This window comes from Alligator mississippiensis, chromosome 2, assembly GCF_030867095.1.
Source record: "Alligator mississippiensis isolate rAllMis1 chromosome 2, rAllMis1, whole genome shotgun sequence".
In the NCBI taxonomy this organism is placed as follows: domain Eukaryota; kingdom Metazoa; phylum Chordata; order Crocodylia; family Alligatoridae; genus Alligator; species Alligator mississippiensis.
The window spans coordinates 195069403-195089941 of NC_081825.1; the positions used below are offsets into that span (position 1 = coordinate 195069403).

Consider the following 20539-nt stretch of genomic DNA (forward strand, 5'->3'; position numbering starts at 1 on the left):
TTTATTAAGTCTTACCCTCCTGGAGCTGTTCCTCCTCCCTACACCCCCCCAACCCAGGCTGCTCTGCCAATCAGCAGTAAGGGGCGGGGCCAGACAAAGGGCAGCCAGAAGTCAAGAAGGTGGCTACCCCCTCAACCGTCCTTCCCACTCTGCTCCCTGGAGCCTCTCTGCCAGTTGATGCTGAGGGTCAGGGCCTCTCTACCAATCAGCACCAAGGGGCAGAGCCACTCCAAAATGGATGCTTCATACTAGGACAAATCTGCAAAAAGGGCTTTTCTCATCATGAATGAAGTAGGTCCCTATCTATAAGGTACAACTCTACTATGCTTTCTATTTCAATGATGTATGGAAGAATCAAATTATATTATTTTTTCTTCTCAGTGGTCAATAGTCCTTAATGAATGAACACCACAGATTCTAGGGTAGCATCTCAAAGATGTTTTTAGTAAAACATAGTACAGTAGGTTTGCTAACAGGTGGGTGACTTGTAATGAAACAGCTACTGTCTACCTCTGCAATTCTGTTCCTGTACTCAGCAGTCATAGCAAATTACGGTAGCAAATTTCAAGGTTCTAGCCCAGTGAGAATAGAGAAGTTAATTATATCAATCATTTACTCATACAGCTGTATTATATTAGAAATAAATGAAAACTAAAGGCTGCCTTGGCTGCCAAATGACAGCTGAACAGTAAAATAAAACTTAAGCAATCTTTGCAGTCCCCCCATGTGGGGACTGGATTCACTGCAGGTAAATCCCAAGCATTGCAACATAAATGCCTAAACAAAGATCCTTTCATTAGACAGAAGATTGTTCTGTTTCTTCTGAGTGCTGCACAATGACATTTTGCTAAGGTTGCTCCAGCACAGAGGTGTTGTTTTTACACATCCTATAGGAATTTACAGAATTTAATCACTTATTTTATAGGGCTGGCTGATCTCTTGGAAGGAACTCAAACCATTGCAAAAAAAGAATTATGCTGCACCCAAGGGTAGATTAACATCAACACAAATTCAGCCTGGTACCTCTGGATGTAGAATCATAAACCTCTTCTGCAGGTTTGCCAGCATCCATATGAGCCCCAGCTACCACTACAGAGAGACAGGGCACCATACTGAGGTGGGAGTGGATTACACAAGGAACAAATGAAGTTTTGGTTTTCTTCAGATTTCTTCATTTTAGGAAATTTGGAATTTGTTTTATGAAAGGTAGCACCACTTACCGCTGAATTGGCAATGAAAAGGACTCAAGGCGGTTATCAATTTGAAAAGCCATATTTATCTCAGTCTGCTTGTGGGCTTCTCCATAGGCCAGACTCTAAAAAAAAAAAAAATAGTTGATTAGCAAATTAAATTGGAGAAAAGTAAGTTGATACAAAAGAGTGTAAAATCTCCCATTTTGGGAATAATGATGACTTTTTTTTATGAAGCAGAGCAATCTATGCAAACTCAAAGGGCAAGGCACATTACATAAAACATAACTGCCATTCTCTTGAGATGCTTGGATTATTGTATAGCACAAAGAGCCACTTCTGACAACCATTTTTATTACAGCAGTGAAGCAACACAGGACCATCATCCTGCCTTCTCACAGCTCTTTGAAACAAGTTGCAATCATGGGGTCCACCACAGGAACCAAATTTAGTAAGATTAGAACACACAAGGCTACATGAAGGCTTGGTTGCAGACAGAATGGAAATGTGTGTTAAAAAAAATCACTTAACAGCATACAAACACACGTTTTGGGTGAGGAAAGAAGTAATTTTTGAAGCACTGCTAAGCATAACAGACTTGGAGATATTTCAGAAAGGTACCGTTTCAGCCACAACCCCCCTGAACCTCTCCTCCTTCTCTTCGCCGCCCCGCACCAGAAGACAGAAGTAGAATGATGGGGCTGGAGAGCCAGACATAAGCAGCAGTGGGGGACCCGGGGGCTCTAATGGGTCTGGTGGAAAATGGCAGGGAGAGAGGAACAGCAGGGGATACATATCTGTGGTGGCAGCAAGGACTTCCCAGCCCCTCACCCTCACAATTTTGACTCTCCAGTCCCAAATTCTCTAAGCCTTTCCTCTCCCACTCAGAATGAAGAGGTACAGGGGATCAGGACTGTGGCATTCAGCACTGGAGATGGGGCGTGGGTTACTGTAGCAGCAGAGTGGGGTCCTAGCAGGGACCTGGCAGCCCCTCAAGTGCAGGATCAGCCAAGAAATCATTTAAGCCGGGGGGCACTAACTATACTGGAGCACTTCAATTGCTTTTGGAACATTTCAAAGGGCACGCAGGTTTGTATAGCTGGCTCTCTGAAACATTTCAAAGGCATCTGAAATGTTTCAAATGTTACTTCTGTCAGCACTCTTTGCCTATTGGGACAGAGGCTGGGTTAAGACCTTGATGCATAATGGCTGAAGTGTTGCCTTCTTTATTATGGATCCTTTCCTTTCCTTTAGAAATTTGTAACGTTTTTCAGAACTGTTTTTGTAGCTGGCAGCTGCAGAAAGTACTCTGCAGTCTGCAGGAAATTCAGCATTGTTCCACAGCCTCTTGTGCCAAAGAAGAGAAGGAAAAATGATGGGAAGCTGCAAGCTGTTTTCCCACTTTAGTCCCTGTTTAAGTAAGATTGAAAGGAGCCAAAAGAAACCTATTCCACCAACCAACCCATCACAAGAAACAATCTAATCCCCATTGTGATGGGTTGCTGGTACAACAAACATTTGGTTGTTTGGGGGGCAACTCAGATGAATCTATTCAAGGTAAGAATGACAAGAAATAAAAAGGAAAATGACAACAGAAGAGGGGGTGGTGAAGAGATTGATGGACTCAGACCAGGCAACAGAATGAAACAGATATGTCCTGAATTACAGAGGGAAAGAATATAGAACCAATGGATTCTAGTTAGGGATAGAATAGTTTATCCAGAAAAGTGTCATCTGTATCACCAACCAAGCAACATTAAGTGAACCTCTTGTAAAATTATGGTAATAGACCACTGGCTATTGGTTATTTTCTGCAAGTATTGTTCAGATGGCATTTAAGAAACTTGCTACTCCTAGGCGTTGCTAATTGGCACTAGGGGTCAACCTCAATCTTTTTCCTAACAACCTAACATCAGTGCTAATCCATTTCCTTGGTTTATTCAAGATTTGCATATCAGAACCCACAAACGTTATCCTGAGCCTCTAAATGTATTATGGCCAAAGTAATGCATTCACATACTCTATCCATTAATACTACTAGGTTGCTTAGGCAACTTTTTCCCACCTTTTCCCTGTAAAAAATTAACTTATTTTTTTAAAGATATGTCTAATAAAGAAATGCACTACAAATGGAATATCATAAAAAACCTAAAAAGTGTTTGGGTTTAATTAATATTATTGAATGTTCTGATTGAAAAAGACTGTCAGTCTGAAGAAATTCCATTTTACAATATGGTTTGACATTTGATACCTGCATACTCCGTGCATCCAAATAAAGTTACATTATTTATATGTACATAGATATATGTGCCCGTGTCATATGCATGTGCATGTCCATTCTTGGCTTGGACTACAGAATTGAATCTCTGAGGCTGTGCTATCTACCATATAACCATGAAAGGAGAGAGAGAGAGAGAGAGAGAGAAAGCAAATTATATCTTTATTCACTGTCAGAAATAATCACCACTTTTGCCCTTCCATCTACAAGACATTTAAGAGAAGCAAATATAAGTAATTGTGGTTTCAATTTTACTGCAAAGATCTCATTCCATTCACTTTATGTGGATGTGGAACACCCATTTTAAATCAAGGATGTAAAATTTGCTTAAAATCTTCATCTTCAAGGTCAAGTTTCCTCTCTATAAAAATAAATCCTAAAATGTACATAAAGAACTGAAAGACCTTTTCTAACAGTCTGTGGCTAAAAAGACATTATGGATACCAGCCAGCTGCCTGTACACAGCATTAGGAATAGAATTCATATTCTGCTCCTAATACAGAAATCAAAAGGCCTCTCTCTGGCAAGCCAAAAGTAGCTTCCCCATTAGCTCAGCCAATTGAGGTAACTTATACACAAACAAATGACAGTCCCCAATATATTCCATTAGCAGTAATCAATTGAACACTGCACACAGACACAAACTTGGTCACCACATTCTATGTTACCTTCAGAAATTGGAGCCTTTCTAAAAATGTCTAACATCACATTAGGTATCCTACCACAAAATGAATATTTAGATCATGTGCTGAGCTCTAATCTCAGCTGACATAATATCTTGCACCCTGAAGGATCAAAAATTCTTCACAGACTTCAAGTGATTTTTATTTTTCTAGTCACTCATTAGAATCAAGCCTAAAAACTTCAAGGTCTAGTTAAATGTTGATCAGGCCAGAAAAAGAAAAGCAGACTATTTCATACGCATTTCCTCTACATAACAAACCACCTAAAGAGGAACAGTACCCCCTTGTTCTTCGGGGACACTGAGGGTGAAGTTACATGTTACACTTAGACCATACTAAGTGCCCATAAAACACAAACATATACAACTTAAAGTAAAGTGCCCACTTCAGGCAAGAGTTAACTCTGGGCTGTGCTACCTAGCTCATGTTAGGGTAACTTCCGTCTGCTCCACAGAGATAAAACAAGCAATTAGCAATCCTCCAACATCCCAGGATGCACTGCTTCCAGTCCCTCCTCCCTGTCCCCCCCGCTCACCCATTCTCCCCAGGCAAGGATAGAGCTCCTAGCCACACCCCTGCTCACCAGCCCTCTAACAGCAGATCAGAGCTGTGCAGGCAAGAAACAGTATTAACCTTTAACATACAACTGTTCACAACATGTGCTAACTTTAACACCACCCAATATTCCACAGATTTGGAATGGTCTAGATGTAACACAACTTTACCCTGAGTTGCTACATTCCACCTACTTGGGTCCATAGGTGGAAACCATATTTTTTTTTAAAATGCATATGCAAGCCATGATCTGATGTGAAATGATGTGGTTCTTTGGCAGACAGGAAGATGCACAATCTCTGAGTAATGGCCTGAACATACTGGTTGGATACATGTACTTTCATACAGAAAAACTGACAATCCCATGGGCAAGATATATAGAAAAGTGTTGTGGGTAATTAGCCAATCAAGTAATTTGCTAATTGACAGATGCTTAATGAAAGGAAAGTGGGCAGGCCTGCTCTTTTCAGTGTAGCCCAGTGCTACCCTGATGCTAAAAACAACTGATTAGCAAAAAATCAAAGACACCAAAATAGGAGGAATAAAACCAACTATATTATACAACAATAAACGATAACAGTGTGTACAACAATATGAACCCCCAAACCCTCCCCTATTAAAACAGCAATAAACAATGCAATGACCCACACAGAGGCATGCTCACTGGGGTGCTTGAGAGCAGCAGGCTCTCTCACTCACTGACAGCCTATCAGTGAGATGGCACGTCAGCACTCTCCACTCTGACCACATATACATGCACACCGACAGGATATTAGAATATTGACCTCTCTGAGCCCTCACCAGTGCCAACAATCCCCCAAGAAACTGCAGGGTATTGTCCTCCTAGGACCTCACCCGAAGAACTGTTCTGGACCATGCAGACAATAGACCGGATCAGTCCCCTGAACCCTCACTCAGCCTCTATCAATGCTCAAGACTCATACGACTTGCCATCAGTCCCAACATCAAGACTCATGCTGCTCCAAACACACAGGGAAGAGATTGACCTCCTAGGTCCACACTCATTCACCTGTACCAACCTGTCAATCCCACACATGCAGAGAGCCCCTCTCAGGGCTAGGGTGGAAGAATTGGAGCAGCTACAGGAGGTAGAAAGATTTAGGGATAAGGTTTTCAGGGACATAGTTAGAGCTGTCCCATCTCCACTGTAGTAGCTACCATTCTACTGAGAAGGATAAGAGCCTCAGGGATGAAGAGCCTCAAGCTGGGAAAGAGGGAAACTATCCCTTAAATGGGACCCACCTTCCGGCTGATGTTACAGTATCCTCTTGACCAAGGATACTCCTCCAAGGGAGGGAACTCCACAGGACAGAAGGAGGCAGGTGGTGGTAATGGGCTATTTGATTATTAAGCACATAGATAGATGGGATTGTGACATCCAAGAGGATTTCCACTGCCAGGTACAAAGGTAGCAGACCTCATGAGATGTGCAGATAGGCTGCTAGGGAAGGCTGGGGAGGAACCACTGGTCATGGTCTATGTTGATACCAACAATATGGGCGAAGGTAGCAGAGATGTCCTGTAAGCTAAATCTAGACTGCTAGGTAGGAGGTTCAAGACCAGGCAGGAACTCTATGGTAGCATTCTCTGAAATGCTTCCAGGGCCCAATAGACGGACAGCGCTCCACAGTCTCAATGTGTGGTTGAGACAATGGTATAGGGAAGAAGGGTTTAGGTTTATTAGGAACTGAGGGACCCTTTGGAATATGGGGAGCTTGTACAGAAGGGATGGTCTCCTCCTGACCCAAAAAGGTACCAAACTCCTGGCACATAACATTTAAAAGGTAGTAGAGCAGCTTTTAAACTAAAACTGGGGGGAAAGATATGGAACAGCATACAGTTTGAATTGACATACCCTATAGGATTGAAACCAAAAAAAATAGAGATAAGAAACAAGGTGAAAACAAGCACAAGCTAATACCTTTAGTGAATAAAAGGTCACACACAGAAGTGGCCAACCAAGCAACAATAAAAAGTGCTTTTATATTAATGTTATAAATTTAAGATCAAAGGCAGAGGAACTTGAATGCTTAGCAGTAAATAACTTTTCATTCCATCCAGGAAGAGCACACACGAACTGCTGAAACTTCCTTAGCCTGACGAAGGGTTTTTGAACCCAAAAGCTTGCTTAATAACTATTCTCCAACTATTTGGGTTGGTCTAATAAAAGATCAGATTCACCCAAGGAACCTTGTCTAGCAGTAAATAATGATGTTGACATAATAGGTATCTCTGAAACATGGTGGAATAAAGCCAATGCTGTAATGCTGTAATATCAGGATACAAATTATACAGGAATGATAGAGTAGGTCATACTGGTGGGGGGGAGTGGCACCCCACATCAAAGACTGAATTGAATCCAATAGGGTAGATTTTTCAACTGATAAAAGAGGTACCACAGAATCTTTCTGGATAGAAAACGCCTGAAAGAAGCACAGCTAACACTGCTCATGGTGCTTGTGGGCGGTCACCACTCACCACCTGCCCCCCACTTCACTGCCGACACTGCCAGCGGCATCTGTGGGCAGTCACTGATCACTTCTGGCCACCACTGATGCTGCTGGCAACCTCTGTGGTTGAAACATCTTCATCTGACCCCTCATGCAAAAAGGATACAGATTTTTGCCCAATAGGCCATTTTTAAGCTGTCTGCAGCTATGCACTTGTGTTTGGTCATGGCTATAGACCACTTTCTATGGCCAGATTGAGCAAAAATGATCACTTCGGTCTGTGCCCTGTATGATCAGGGTGTAAAAGGGGGTGCTAAAGGATGACAGGGACAATGCCAAGAAATTTAATGTATTCTTGGCATCTAACTTCACAGTGGAAGATGTTTAGAAAATTCTGTCTCCAGATCCACTCCTCTCTAGGGACATGTCAGTGAAGCTGACCCAAACTGAGGGCTCAGTAGATGAGGTCAGAGAGAAAACTGATACACTAAACAGTAGCAAATCACCAGGACCTGATGGCATTCACCCTACGATCCTTTAGGAGCCCAGATTGGAACCTGCTGAATTCCTAACTGTAGTATGCAACCTATCACTAAAAACAGCCTTCATATCAGATGACTGCAGAGTTGTCAGTGTGACTTCCATATTTTAAAAATGCTCTAAAGAGGACACAACGAACTACAGGCCAGTAGACCTAACTTCTGTTCCTGGAAAATTGGTAGAAACAATAATGAAAAAAACAATTGTTCAACACATGGATGAACATAACTTGCTGGGGAGGAATCAACATGGCTTTGTCCAAGGGAAATCATGCTTCACCAACATACTAAAGTTTTTGGAGAATGTCAGTAAGCAGGTGGATCAGGGTGATCCAGCTGACATAGTCTATTTGATTTCCAAAAGCCTTTGAGAAGGTCTCCCACCAGAGGCTCTTAACTAAAATGGTAGTCACAGGGATTACAGGGAACGTCCATTTGTGGATTAGAAATTGGCATTAAGACAAAAAGCAATGGATGAGTACAAATGGTCAGTTTAGTAAACAGCGGGGTCAGCTGCAACAGGGGTGTGAGTGGCAAGATGGCCAAATTTGCTGATGATGCAAAATTATTCATAGTGGTAAAGACCAATGTGAACTGTGAAGAACTACAGAAGGATTGGGCATAACTGAATGGGCAAGTAAATGGCAGATTAAATTCAATGCTGATAAATGTAAAGTGATGCACCTGGGCAAAAATAACCCAAATTATACCTACATTATTATGGGCTTTACATTAGTTGTTACCATACAGGAAGGAGATCTGGGAGTGACTGTGGAAAGTTCTTTAAAAACATCAGTTCAGAGGTCAGCAGCCATTAAACAGGCGAAGAAATTGTTAGGGACTATTAAAGGTGTTGTAAACAAAATGGAAAGTATCATTGTGCCTCTTTATAAATCCATGGTGCCTCAACACCTTGAATACGATGCCAAGTTCTGGTTCCCACACCTCAAAAGAGATAGAGAAGAACTCATCTGTGAATCTGTAAAGGTACAGAGAAGGGCAACAAGGATGATTAGTGGTATGGATGAGCTTCCACATGAGGAGAGACTAAAAGAGGCTAGGTCCATTCAGTTTAGAAAAGAGATGCTTGAGCGAGGTTTATAAAAGTACAAATGGTACAAAGAAAGTCAATAGGGCTTTATCATTTACTGTCTTACACAAGATAAAAACTAGGGTCCACAGAATGAAACTAGTAGATAGTAACTTTAAAACTAACAAAAGAAAGTTCTTTTTCATGCAGTATGCATTTAAAGTGTGAAACTCATTGCCACCAGATGTTGCAGAAGCTGACAGCTTAGCCAGATTCAAAAAGGGATTGGACTAATTTTTGAAAGGGGCATCAGTAGCTACTGAGCACAGAAGTCAGGGATACAGCCTCTGAATCAGAACTCCCTAGATCTTAAATGCTGGAGGCTGCAAGTGGGAGAGATGAACAGTGGAAAGAGGAACCCTGAACAGAACTAGTTCACTCTCCCTTTCAGCATCCACCCTCTGCACAAGATACTGGGGCAGAAGGACCTATGGTCTGACCCAGTTAATAGCAATTATTACGTTCTAAAGTCAGTGTTAAGGCTGGTTGAAAATTGTTCACTGAAACTTTTTTCTGACACTTGGGCTTTTTAACTGAGCACATTTTTTGTAAAAAAAAGTCTTACTGTCCACAGAACATTTATCCTGTTCACTGAAGAAAGGAAAACTCAGAAACTGAAACATTTATGTTTTCTTTGGCTAACAGCCTAATAAAATTTGTTTTTTGGTGAAAATACAAAACATGTTTATTCATAAATCCTACCACAGTGTCTTCTGAGAGCTGCAAGCCAAGTGCCTCCTGTCCTCCCATTAAGCAACTATGGTCTCTTCTCTTGCTGAATTATTGTGGTCTTAGACAGAAATATAAGGACCATCATAGTGGTGCATCACAGGAGGTATGGTACAAGTGGGGAGTCTGACCATAGGTGAGAATATGGCTATTTGGCACATGAACACAGCTCCAATAGCAGCATTACTATATCTAATTTGTTATGTTTTCCAACAACAATTGGGGCTTGGGGTGGGAAAGAGGTGGGGGGGATTTTTTGACAAAAAGGTCAACATAAATATCAACAAAAATCCTTGGAGCAGATGGAAGGGGAGTCGTTTACCAGTTCTAGTTAGCATTTCTAAAAGGCAACAATTCCTGTAATGGAAAAGATTGCAAACTTCCCTAGAAATATCACCTCATGCCATCACCACAAAGCCTTTAAAAAGTGGCAAACATTTAATCTTTTGACATTATACACTAATTGAAATCAAAATCTTTGTTTTTTCGCTCAAGCATTCTTTAAGTGCAAAAATATTGGACCACTGGCACAATAAAAGGTGCATATGCATCGAGGTTCATTGAAATTTAAGCATGTCACGAAAACCTGCTCTGGAGCTTTTTCCATGGCGACTGAAACACATTGTCAGGAAAGTACATTTTACATCTGCTGTGTTTGTACTGTTGCCATATCAGCTTCTATTTCTAGAGATCAAAAATTCAGTTTCCTTCCAGAGTTGGCAATCCAGCACCTTCTACCAGGGGTAAATTCAGCTTAAAAATATAAACATGCATGCACACACACACCACCATAGTTGCTTTCTAGAGGGAGATAGAGATTATGCACACGACTGTGGATCTGCAAGCAATACCTGAAGTCCAAATTCAAAGTTTTATCTCTTAAAAATCCATTTGAACTCTGCCCATGTGAATGCCAACCTATTAAAAAATTACAACAAACTATCAAATTGGACGAAAGTCTTGGCAATGGCAACAGAGACATGTAGCCACTTTTCAGAAGTGGGGCTACTGACTGTCAGAAGTTAAAACTTCATTACCACAAAAAAGGGAATTCAATAGGAATAAGAACATTGTAAGTATTGAGCTACCTGAAAGGGGCCTAAGTATTTTAAGCCATTTTTGTTTGCTGTTGATCAACTCTACATACATAACAGAACAAGCTTCTAAGCTCTCCAGTACATCTCTGAGACATTTCTATACCAAATTGGGACTCAGTGATATTCTGAGATTTATAACAGATAATAATAGGAGTTTCCTGAGTTTTCATCTTTAAAAAGGTTTTGTTAACTAACCATTGTAGAATAATTTGTCCTTTAAATATGGTAATTTGCACATTTAAATAAATTTATCCTAATTTCCATTTGGCTTCAGCATGGACTAGAACCTACATGCTTATTCAGCAGTTTGTTTAGGAAAGCACTTATATAGGTTTGAGTAACTTTGAATTCAATTATTTCAGTGGTTCTAAAGCTTTTTAAACTTAAGACACCCTTTGCTAGGTCAAAAGCACTCCTTATAAAAAGCCAGCTCTTGGCTTTCACTGCTTTTCTGCCAGTAAAATACCAGAGAAATACTTCTGTTTCAAAAACCTCAGACCATTACAGGTGAAAATGTTTTTGACACTATAGATTCTTATTTGTAGCCTCTGGAGTTATCTTGGGAATCAAAATGAACCCAGCACTGTTGCACACCTAACAACACTGATACTGCACAGCACCCCATTGCACCCTTATAAGGATCTCATGGCACCCTAGGCCACTCCAGCACTCTGGCTGAGAATAATTGACCTATTTCAATAGGTCTTAAGCACATGTTTAAATGCTTTCTTGAAGCAAAATCTTAGTACAGTGACCACCAACCCAGGGATCCTGAATGACAGGTAAAACCTGGAGCTTCTTTGGGTCGATCTTGGGCTGGGCGGACGGCTGGGCACACACACATGCACACACCTGCCACCTCCAGACCCAACAGGTCAATCTGTAGTGGAGGGAAGGGGCGGGGCCAGATTGAGGCCCCCACGGTGAGTGACTGGGCATGAGGCCCAGCTAGCAGCAGAGGAAGGTAAGTAGGACCCAACTTGGCAGGGTGGTGGGAAGACTGGAACCCAGAGGACTCCTCCAGGGACATGGGGGGCCCTCCCTCTGCATCTCTGTGGGGGCAGAGGCAGCAGAGGTGGCTGCTGCTGTGCCTCAAGCCCCGCTGCAGCTGGCCACATGGGGGCTTCAAGTCCCATGGCAGCAGGGACTCACATGGGGGCAGTCCCAGTCCAGCCAGATCTAGAAAGATTTGGTCATCCAAGGGAGCATGGGGGAGGCTCCCGCCGCTGGATGCAGCCTGGCAGAGACCCCGGGGGTCCATGCCCTCCCCACCTGTGCTCAGGGTGCAGCAGGCAGCTTACAGTGGCAACCGCTTCATCCTGAGCACAGGTGGGATGGGGCACAGGCCCCCGGGACCTCTGCCGGGCTGCACCCAGTGGCAGGAGCCCTTTCCCACATGCCCCTGGATGACCAGATCTTCCTAGACCCAGCCAGGCCGGGGCTCAACCCCACTTCTGTGCCGCCACTGTTCTGAGCCGTGCCCACCCGGCGGCCAAAGGAACGTGGCGTCAGGCCCTGGCCTAGCTGGGTCTGGGACTCTCTGTGGCCCAGGGGACATGAGGGATGCTCCCGCTGCTGGGCACAACCCGGTGGAGGCCCCAGGGGCTAGTGTACCTCCCACCTGCACCCAGAGCACTGGTGGGGGTGCACAGGCCCCTGAGGCCTCCACTGGGCTGTGCCCGGTGACAGGAGCACCTCCCCCCACCCATGCACCCCGGGCCCTAGAGAGTCCCAGACCCAGCCATGCCGGGGCCCAACCCACTTCTGTGCCACCACTGCACTGCGCTGCACTGAGCTGAGCTGCACCCACCTAGCAGCCAGAGGAATGTGGCATCTGGCCTGGCCCAGCTGGGTCTAGAAGTCTCCAGAGCCCAGGGGCATGTGGGGGGGGCTCCGCCACTGGGCATAGGCTGGCAGAGGCCTCGGGGACCAGCGTCTCCCCCACCTGTGCTCCAGGTGCAGCAGGCAGCCCACAGCAGCAACCTCCTCCCAGAGTACAGGCAGGGGGAGGGCATGGGCCCCTGGAGCCTCTGGAGCACAGATGGGGGGCAGGGGCCCCCAGGGCCTCTGCCAGGCTGCACCCATTGGAGAGGGCCCCCCTCACATGAGCCCCTGGACCATGGAGAGTCCCAGACCCAGCAAGGCCAGGGCCCAACACCACATTCGTCTGGCCACTAGGTGGGCATGGCTCAATGTAGCCATGGCACAGAATTAGACCCGGCCCAGCCAGGTCTGGGACAATCCATGGTCCAGGGGGCATGGGATGGGGGGCAGGGCAGGGGGCAGGCAGGTCAGGGAAGGGTGCAGTATATCCTGGGGTGCCCTTTACTTCTAAAAAGTGATCTTTACCATAAAAAGATTGGAGACCACTGTCTTAGTATAATCAGACCCCAAAGGATAATTTCTATTTTTATAACCTGATGCTTAATTGCACCCAATGAAGTATATATATTTCAAACTTCTTTGTGCTAGGATCAAAGCAGAACACTAAGCAGCCTTCTACAAATCCTGTTTTCAGTAAAATTAGGAATGTAGTAAGAAACTTAGGAAATCTCATATTGCAAAATGTTAATTCCGGGCTAAATCTAATACCCACTTTTAATCTAATACTTCTCTCATGGAAGGGACAGAAACAGCATGAAAGTTAAAAAAAGAAAAGCATTTAATCTGTTACAGCAAATATAAGTTAGCTGCAGGAATGGAACTGCTAGTGCAAGGCTTGGCCTTCTAGTATTGCATCTGCCATTCACTCTAAAGCAGGCCCTGCTAAAGAGAATTGAAAGTAGCTCTCTGATTCCACGCCAGCCAGGCCAGGCTTAAAGTAATGGCAGGACAGATCTTGCTGTATTTTAAGCAGTAGCTATAAGGCCCGCTATTTTGTTGGTGAAGAAACAGACACGACAGAAACCAGCCCACTACGTCCTTAAGCAAACCCTGACACACACTCCTTTTCCTTAAAAAGGCTGTGTCAGAAATGACTAGTTTAGATGGTAACTATGTAATCATTACCAGTTCTATGGCAACAGAGATTCCTTTAGTACAGTGAGAGTCTCTTCTGGATATATCTGGCTGATTTAAGGCGATTTTGCACTGGATGTCAACTTACACAGTGTGAAATGACTTTTAGCAGACTGGAGAATCCAATGCTCTATCCATGGCAAAATAAAAATAAAAGGGAAAATTATTTTATCACAAATAACTTACAGTACCCCTTAAACTTCCAGTTCACATTCTTTCCCCATAATGGAATTTTTATGCCAAGATTAGGAGTAGCATACAAAATTGGGATAATTATTAGCACTGCACAGCTTCAGTAGCCGACTCAATTCGGAGGAGATTTGGCCCCATTCGGGGACCGAATCTCTGAATCCAAATTGAATCAGGAGATAAAATAAAAGCTCCAAAATTGATTCAAAGCATCCAAATTGATTCAGAAATGATTCAGCCAATTTGGAGATTCGGCAGTAAACTAAACAGGCAGCTGACAGCTGCCTCCAGCTGGTAAGTCTGTTGGGGTTGGGGGAGGGGGGAGGAAAGGGGAGTAGGGGAGAGAGAGATCGGGGCTGAGGCTGGGACTCAGACAAGCTGCCCAGCCAGGGCGGGGGCACACGTTACTTGGGAGAACCTGCAGCTACCCAGCTGTGCCTGCCTCTCCCCGGCCAATCCAAATCACCAAATCTCTCCAAATCAGCACCAAATCTCTCCAAATCAGCACTGAATTTTCCAAAGCCAATTTGGCTGAAACTATTCAGGACAGTGATCTAAATCTCCGAATCAAATCAATGTCCTCCAAATTGGCCAAATCTGAATTTGAATCTAATACTTCCCTATTCGAACAGACCTAATAATTATAGTACATTAAGTTGACTCCTATGAAATTAAACTTAGTCTAAAAGACTCTTTGAAACAAGAATCATCACTGCCATGGCCATTCAGAAGAGATGCTAATAATTTTGCCTTTAACTTCATGGCTAGGGACAGACTTTACACATAAACCAGTTTAAGTGATCAGAAACTGGTTTAAACCTGTAACATAATATAAGTTCAATGCACATAAACCAGTTTAAAAAACTAGCTTCAGCCATTGAGATAAACCTGGTTGAATGTAGTATCAGACTTAACTGATTTGGGTCAAATCTGTTTATGCACTGTCTATCCCAGACCTTTTCCTGGTTTAAGTTAAGCCAGAGTCCCCCAGCATCCCAGACTTTGCAGCCCTGTGCTAGGCTGGGCTGGGCCACCTGCTCCAGAAAACAGGGCTGGTCCCACCACTCTGCTCCCTATCCAGAGCTCCAGCAGAGACTGCAGGCACAGCAGGATCTGCCTTGCTTCCCCCTGCCTCATGCTTCCTCCCCCCCAACCCCCCCATTCACTGTTCAAGCAGGAATTCCCCCCTCCCTCCCATCTCCCACAGCATGGACCCCAGCATCATGCACCCTAGCCAGCTTGTGGTATGTTAACTAATGCTGAGAGGTATCTGTGTCTGTGTCTCCAATTTCACTGGGACAGGCAGATAGGACAGTGCCTGCTTAGGGCTTTTTGAAGCTAATTATCAGGTCAAGTGTTAATGTCCCTCTATTCCTTCCTTGGAAAACTCTGTTTAAGAAGAGCTTGAACTAATGAGAAGCTTTTGTTGTGTTGATAGGCTGATAAATACTGTGTTATCAACCCCCTGCTGGCTCCCTTGCCTGTCAGGTTTGCAGACAGTATGAAGAAGTAGGGAGAGGGAGATTGAAAAGCTCAGTATCATCAACAGAGGCATGCACTGCACACACACCCTTTGTCTCAGAGTGCTAGCCAGGGGCTGGGGTCTGGCAACACCCCCATCCCTTGAGCAGCGAGCAGGGAAAAGCCAGGTATGGTACAAGCAGGTTGGAGGTTTACCCCCCCCCCCCCCAATCAGAGCATCCTGCCTGGGTCTGGCTACTCCCACCTCCCCCCAGCTCAGGACTGTGGAAGGGAAGGGAAGGGAAGACTACTCTAGCACCCTCTGGCTTCTAGTCTGAGCCACTGCAGGCATGTGCCTGCATTTCTTCAGTCCAGAGAGAATGTCTATACAGTTGCAAACTGGTTCAACCTAGGCAGGTTAGACTAACCCGCAAAGATTGCATCAATTCAGGGTCAGGTTTTTTGAATGTCTGTCCCAAGCCTATCAGATAAACTTCAATATCCAAGATGGAACATGGAAAAGTTAAGGCTTTCACTTTGGCTAGTTGCCAAATTGAAACACTAAAGCATACACTAGAAATCCAAAAGATCCTCGGTCCAGACGCCATTAAAAGACACTGTAGAAATGTGCCTCATCATCTGACACATCACAGCTATGTCAGAGTATTCTTAGTGAAAGACTGGTGATTCATTTAGTCCTAATAATCATGTCCTTAAGGAAGTTCTCCCCTCTCAAAAGGATGTCCTAGATAATCAAGTCTCAAAACTTACACAAAAACTTACCACGCACATTTCTGAAATTGCTAACTGCCAGAACATCCACTCTTGAGACGGTCCAAATTAGAACTAAGGCAAATCTACAAAGTCCTGTCATGTCAACTAACTCTGACACCATCATTTCCTCATTTAAAAGATCATTTGAAAATAAGGTCAGTCAGCAGCAGCATTTTTCATTTTGATGAAAACAAGACAATTTTCTCATCATCAGTTATCATGCTTAGAATTAGAAATAAAAACTATATTATATATAGCCTGGCTAACTTAGAAACAACAAGCCTATATCTACAGCTGGAAGTCATTTGAGACCAGATACCATCTGATCAAATCAGGATGGTTCTTCTATCATAATAAAAAGACCATCCTAGTTCTGCCAAGAGTGTCAGTCCTCATTTTACAATACTGAAAATCTGGGAATCAGTCACTATACAGCTGATTATCTGCTAATGGAATGACACAAATCAGATTAAAGAACAGCATCTTGAGAGCACTTATGTGATTTTATTTGGCATAAATTAATCAAACAGGTAAGGAAAGTGAATATGCATGATGTTCTCTATATAAGCATAGATGTGAGTCAAGGGCAGCTAGACCCTTGCTTGGAGAAATTTATATTACCTACACTTCAGAACCAAAACAAACTAACTTGCACTGCCCATGGCAATACTTGCAGGCAGTCTTTACATAAATTATTCCTCAGCAACATCAGAGTCTAGTTTGGAACAAACTCAAAATCCTCCCTCCGAGCATCTCCCCCCGCCCCTCCCCCTCCTCTTTTTTTTTTTTGGAGGGAGGATGGGGAGGGGGCGTTCATATTCTTCTTTAATGTTCATATTTTTCCATTTGCTTCTTCATATTCCTTCAGTATCTTGAACAGGAGATTGGGTAACAAATTCATATCAAGTCCTTTGGAAACCTTCATTAATATCCATCACCCCAGTCTCATACTACTTGATGGTACCTCTGTATTTTGGGTGCTGAACTAGTTTTTCCTTCTTGGCCATAATACATTTAATGACACATCAGGGACTTAAAATAATGGGAAAGACCAGAGAAAAATCCATCTCAAATGAAACAGGTCATCTTGCTAATTACAAACAGAAGGTAACTCAGGGAAGGATCTGGAACTGGAATATTGCTAACCCCATGCAATTAAAAAGAAAGCCCTCATGAGTCAGAAATTGAGGAGCGGTGCAAGTGTGGGTGTGTGTACTAGATCCTTAGATTTCCTTTCCAGTTTCTGAGCATCCAGGCTGCCCTTTATTGATATTTTCAAGCACTCTCTGAAGCTACCAGGCCTAGAAGATAGATGCTCATGACATTTCTTGATTTTTAGCCACTAGTATATTAAGAAAGACACCAAACATCAGGAACATAGCAATAAAATCATGAGAGTCGGCACCATTGAGGGAGAGAGTAAAGGCCCAGACTGCTTGACCTAACATAGTAATGTAAGTCTGGTCAGGTCTACAAGAGGAAAAAGAAAATACATTTACCATGCTCTGCAGCAATGTCCTCAGCTCTGTCTGGGCTGCCTCCTAAACTAGAAGCACTGTGCAGTCAGTGAATGAGCAAGCTAATTAACACTGCTGAATGACAGTGCCAGCTAGCCCACCCTTCTGCTAAATAGCCCATCAGCAGCCCTGCAGAGATGAGACTACATTTTTTTCTGGTTTAGGAGGCAGCCAGCCCAGGCCACATGCTGTGCTTGGGAGCACTGCTACCAGACTCTGCAATTTTACCATTCACACATGGCCAGAGAGTCTAGATATTACAGACAGAAAAGGCCTGTCCTCTCCCTTAGTCAGCTCCCTTGCCCTGACACAGTTTTTTTTTTCAATAGATCTTCTCAGCAAATTGTCAATTTAGATGTAAAGGTCTCCAAAGATTGTGTTTCCACTATATATTGTATTGAAAAGATATTTCAACTATCTAAGACATGAGAAATGATCCAATTAGGCTGATTTCATCTTTCCCCTCCCCCCCCAATAAAATTATTTTGGGTAAAAAGTCCCAGGCATTTTGGTTTCAAAACATCCAATAAATTCCAATTTTTCCCTCTGCATCTTTATCTCATCACTGCATGTCTTTATAATCTCTCCTAATGAGAAGAGGGCACAGCTTTGTAAGGCAGCAGCACTATGGAAGCAAACTGATTAGTGGCAGTGTTTCTGTAATTAACATTTTAGTAACAGCTGCAGCTGGGAAAGAATTTGTTATTGAGCTTGGCAACTAGTGGGCTGCAGGTTGGTGTGCTCTAGAGCTGCATTTTATCTTTTATTTAATGCTGAATAATCACTGCATATAAAAATGTTTATTAGTTCTCAGACTGATGCTAATATAGTTTGCCATCGTAAAATGCTGATACGCACAACTTTTCTCTATTTACACACTCCCTGCTTTTTGACTGATTAACTGTGTAATGCTTTTCTCTTTCAGTCTTAATGGAAAAAACTAGTGTGCTAAGAATCACATTATGAAAAGACGCTGTCAGACATAATGCTGAAGTTCAGAACGGGGGCAACTCTACTCCAGATAATAGCTTCTTTCTTTTATAGCCGTTCATGCTGAGCAGGGGAGATATGCATTCCTTTCTCTTATTTGAAGTTTGCAAAGTGTCTATGATCTATCTTTGGTTATAAAAAAAAATCCCAGAAATAGGATTCCCAGGCTTACAAAATGAGCACCCCCTGAGGGCTGAGCTAAGAATCACAGAGAGTAGACAGTAAAGAGCACCTCATACAAGATATTCAGTTGACCCAGGATGAGTTCTTAGCAGAATAACTAACACAGCATGATGTATAGGATGAAACAGTATCATAACTTGCTCATTTGAGGTTCAGCTGTAATATTTAGGCACAGTCTAAAGAGGCTCCAACATTTTCAATTCTGCCCTCAGTCCACCCCAGCCTGTTTGGACATCCTGGAGCTAAGTGGCCACCTCCCCACATCCTTTATGGTGATGTCTAATGTCCAGGAACTGCAATTATTGCTAGGATGCACCAGAAGAGGGAGAAATATTTATGGTATCCTACAATGCAAAAATCAACAAAAGGACCAGGAACAAGTGATTAGCGGGGAGGGGAATGTCTAGTGCACATGACATTGCAACAGAAGCCTGTGTCTAATGAAATCAGCATTACTGTGGTGTGCTACATCATCTGCAAAGATGTGGCTGAATATTTTTCCCCAGAGGAAAGCTCAGATTGCCACTGACTTTCAAACTTGGTCAGGCAACTGGAAAAGGCATTTGTCATCAATGGAGCTGAATCCAGACAAGGAAAGGAAATGAGATATCTTGTGCATCAATATCCTTGCATCACAGAGAATGAGAAGTGATGGGGGTGGTGGGGAATGTGATGCCATGCACTGTTGTAACTGTGTACCCATTATAGTTCATGAGGCAATTCGTAGTCCACCCATCCCCTGAACTGTACAATGGCTCCAATGGCTATAAGAAGATCAGGTACCCTAGAATCCACGGACTGTCAATGTGGCTGAGGCCTGATGGCTATCTGGGTCAGCAGCTGTTCACACTGGTCCTTCTGGCACTGCCCTGCCTCCTTATCCATTGAGTTTGGATGTACTGAAAAACTATCCTCTCTCTGCTTTCTCCTTCTCCATAACCTGCTCCACTGTCCCTATCTAGTAACCCAGATATTCATGTGATCTGTGTCCAAAGTCATACATTTAATATGTATACTGAAATATGATCATAAATGTCCTTAGACCTTTTGCCTGCTAGTCCAGGGTTCTCCTGCAAAGGTCCTGGTAAGGAAATTAAAGGAAATATTTTGTTAATGGGAAAAAAACAAAAAAAAGAGTATTCCTCCTGTTATATTTTGTATTACAGCTAAGCCACAGGTTCACATCTCAGTCAACTTGCTTGGAATTTATTTTATCTCTACATATCAGCCTGTTCAGAAGCTGCTGCTAGCTATGTTACCAGATCACAGAGTCAGTCTAGTCAGCTTTAATTCGTTAAATATATAGAATATAGGAATGTCTAGAAAAGGTGAATTTTTCATTTAATACAGCTTCTGGGATTTATAATCCAAGTTGCCTGGCTGGTTTTAATGCTAGCAAGGGCCTAACAAACAGTCTAGAGTATGACAGTTATAAGAAAACAGTATACACTTAAATATACACTCATGTTTGCTTAGTTTTAATCTCTGCTTTGATTTTTTTTCAAATTCAATCAATTATTTTTTCCCAATGCTTGAAAACAATTTCCAATATACAAGTGGATGGAACGTGCAAGAATGAGGGGCAGGGCAATGGCTGTGACTCAGCTACAACTAAAGGACATTCCCCATGACAGGTAACATCCGCATAAAATGATTTTATTGGTTCATAAAATGGACCGCGATTAGAAGCTTAGTGAGCCTGCTGCCTCTTGTAGCCTGGCTTTGACCCAAAGGCTCTACAACCAGTCCTTTTAAATGCAAATACAGTTCTTGCT

General features: G+C 43.1%; 1 protein-coding gene across 4 annotated transcripts in view; it reads right to left on the reverse strand.

Moving 5' to 3' along the window:
• INSC (INSC spindle orientation adaptor protein) overlaps nucleotides 1–20539 on the reverse strand; it is a 289967-nt gene that overhangs the window by 201166 nt on the left and 68262 nt on the right. For 3 of the 4 annotated variants that reach the window (XM_019477191.2, XM_019477192.2, XM_019477193.2), the window contains exon 2: nucleotides 1221–1315. In XM_019477191.2, the coding sequence (XP_019332736.2) occupies nucleotides 1221–1315 (95 nt within the window). Of the gene's footprint in view, nucleotides 1–1220; nucleotides 1316–17573; nucleotides 18142–20539 lie in introns of those variants that run through there. The other variant, XM_059722643.1, reaches the window with a different exon arrangement.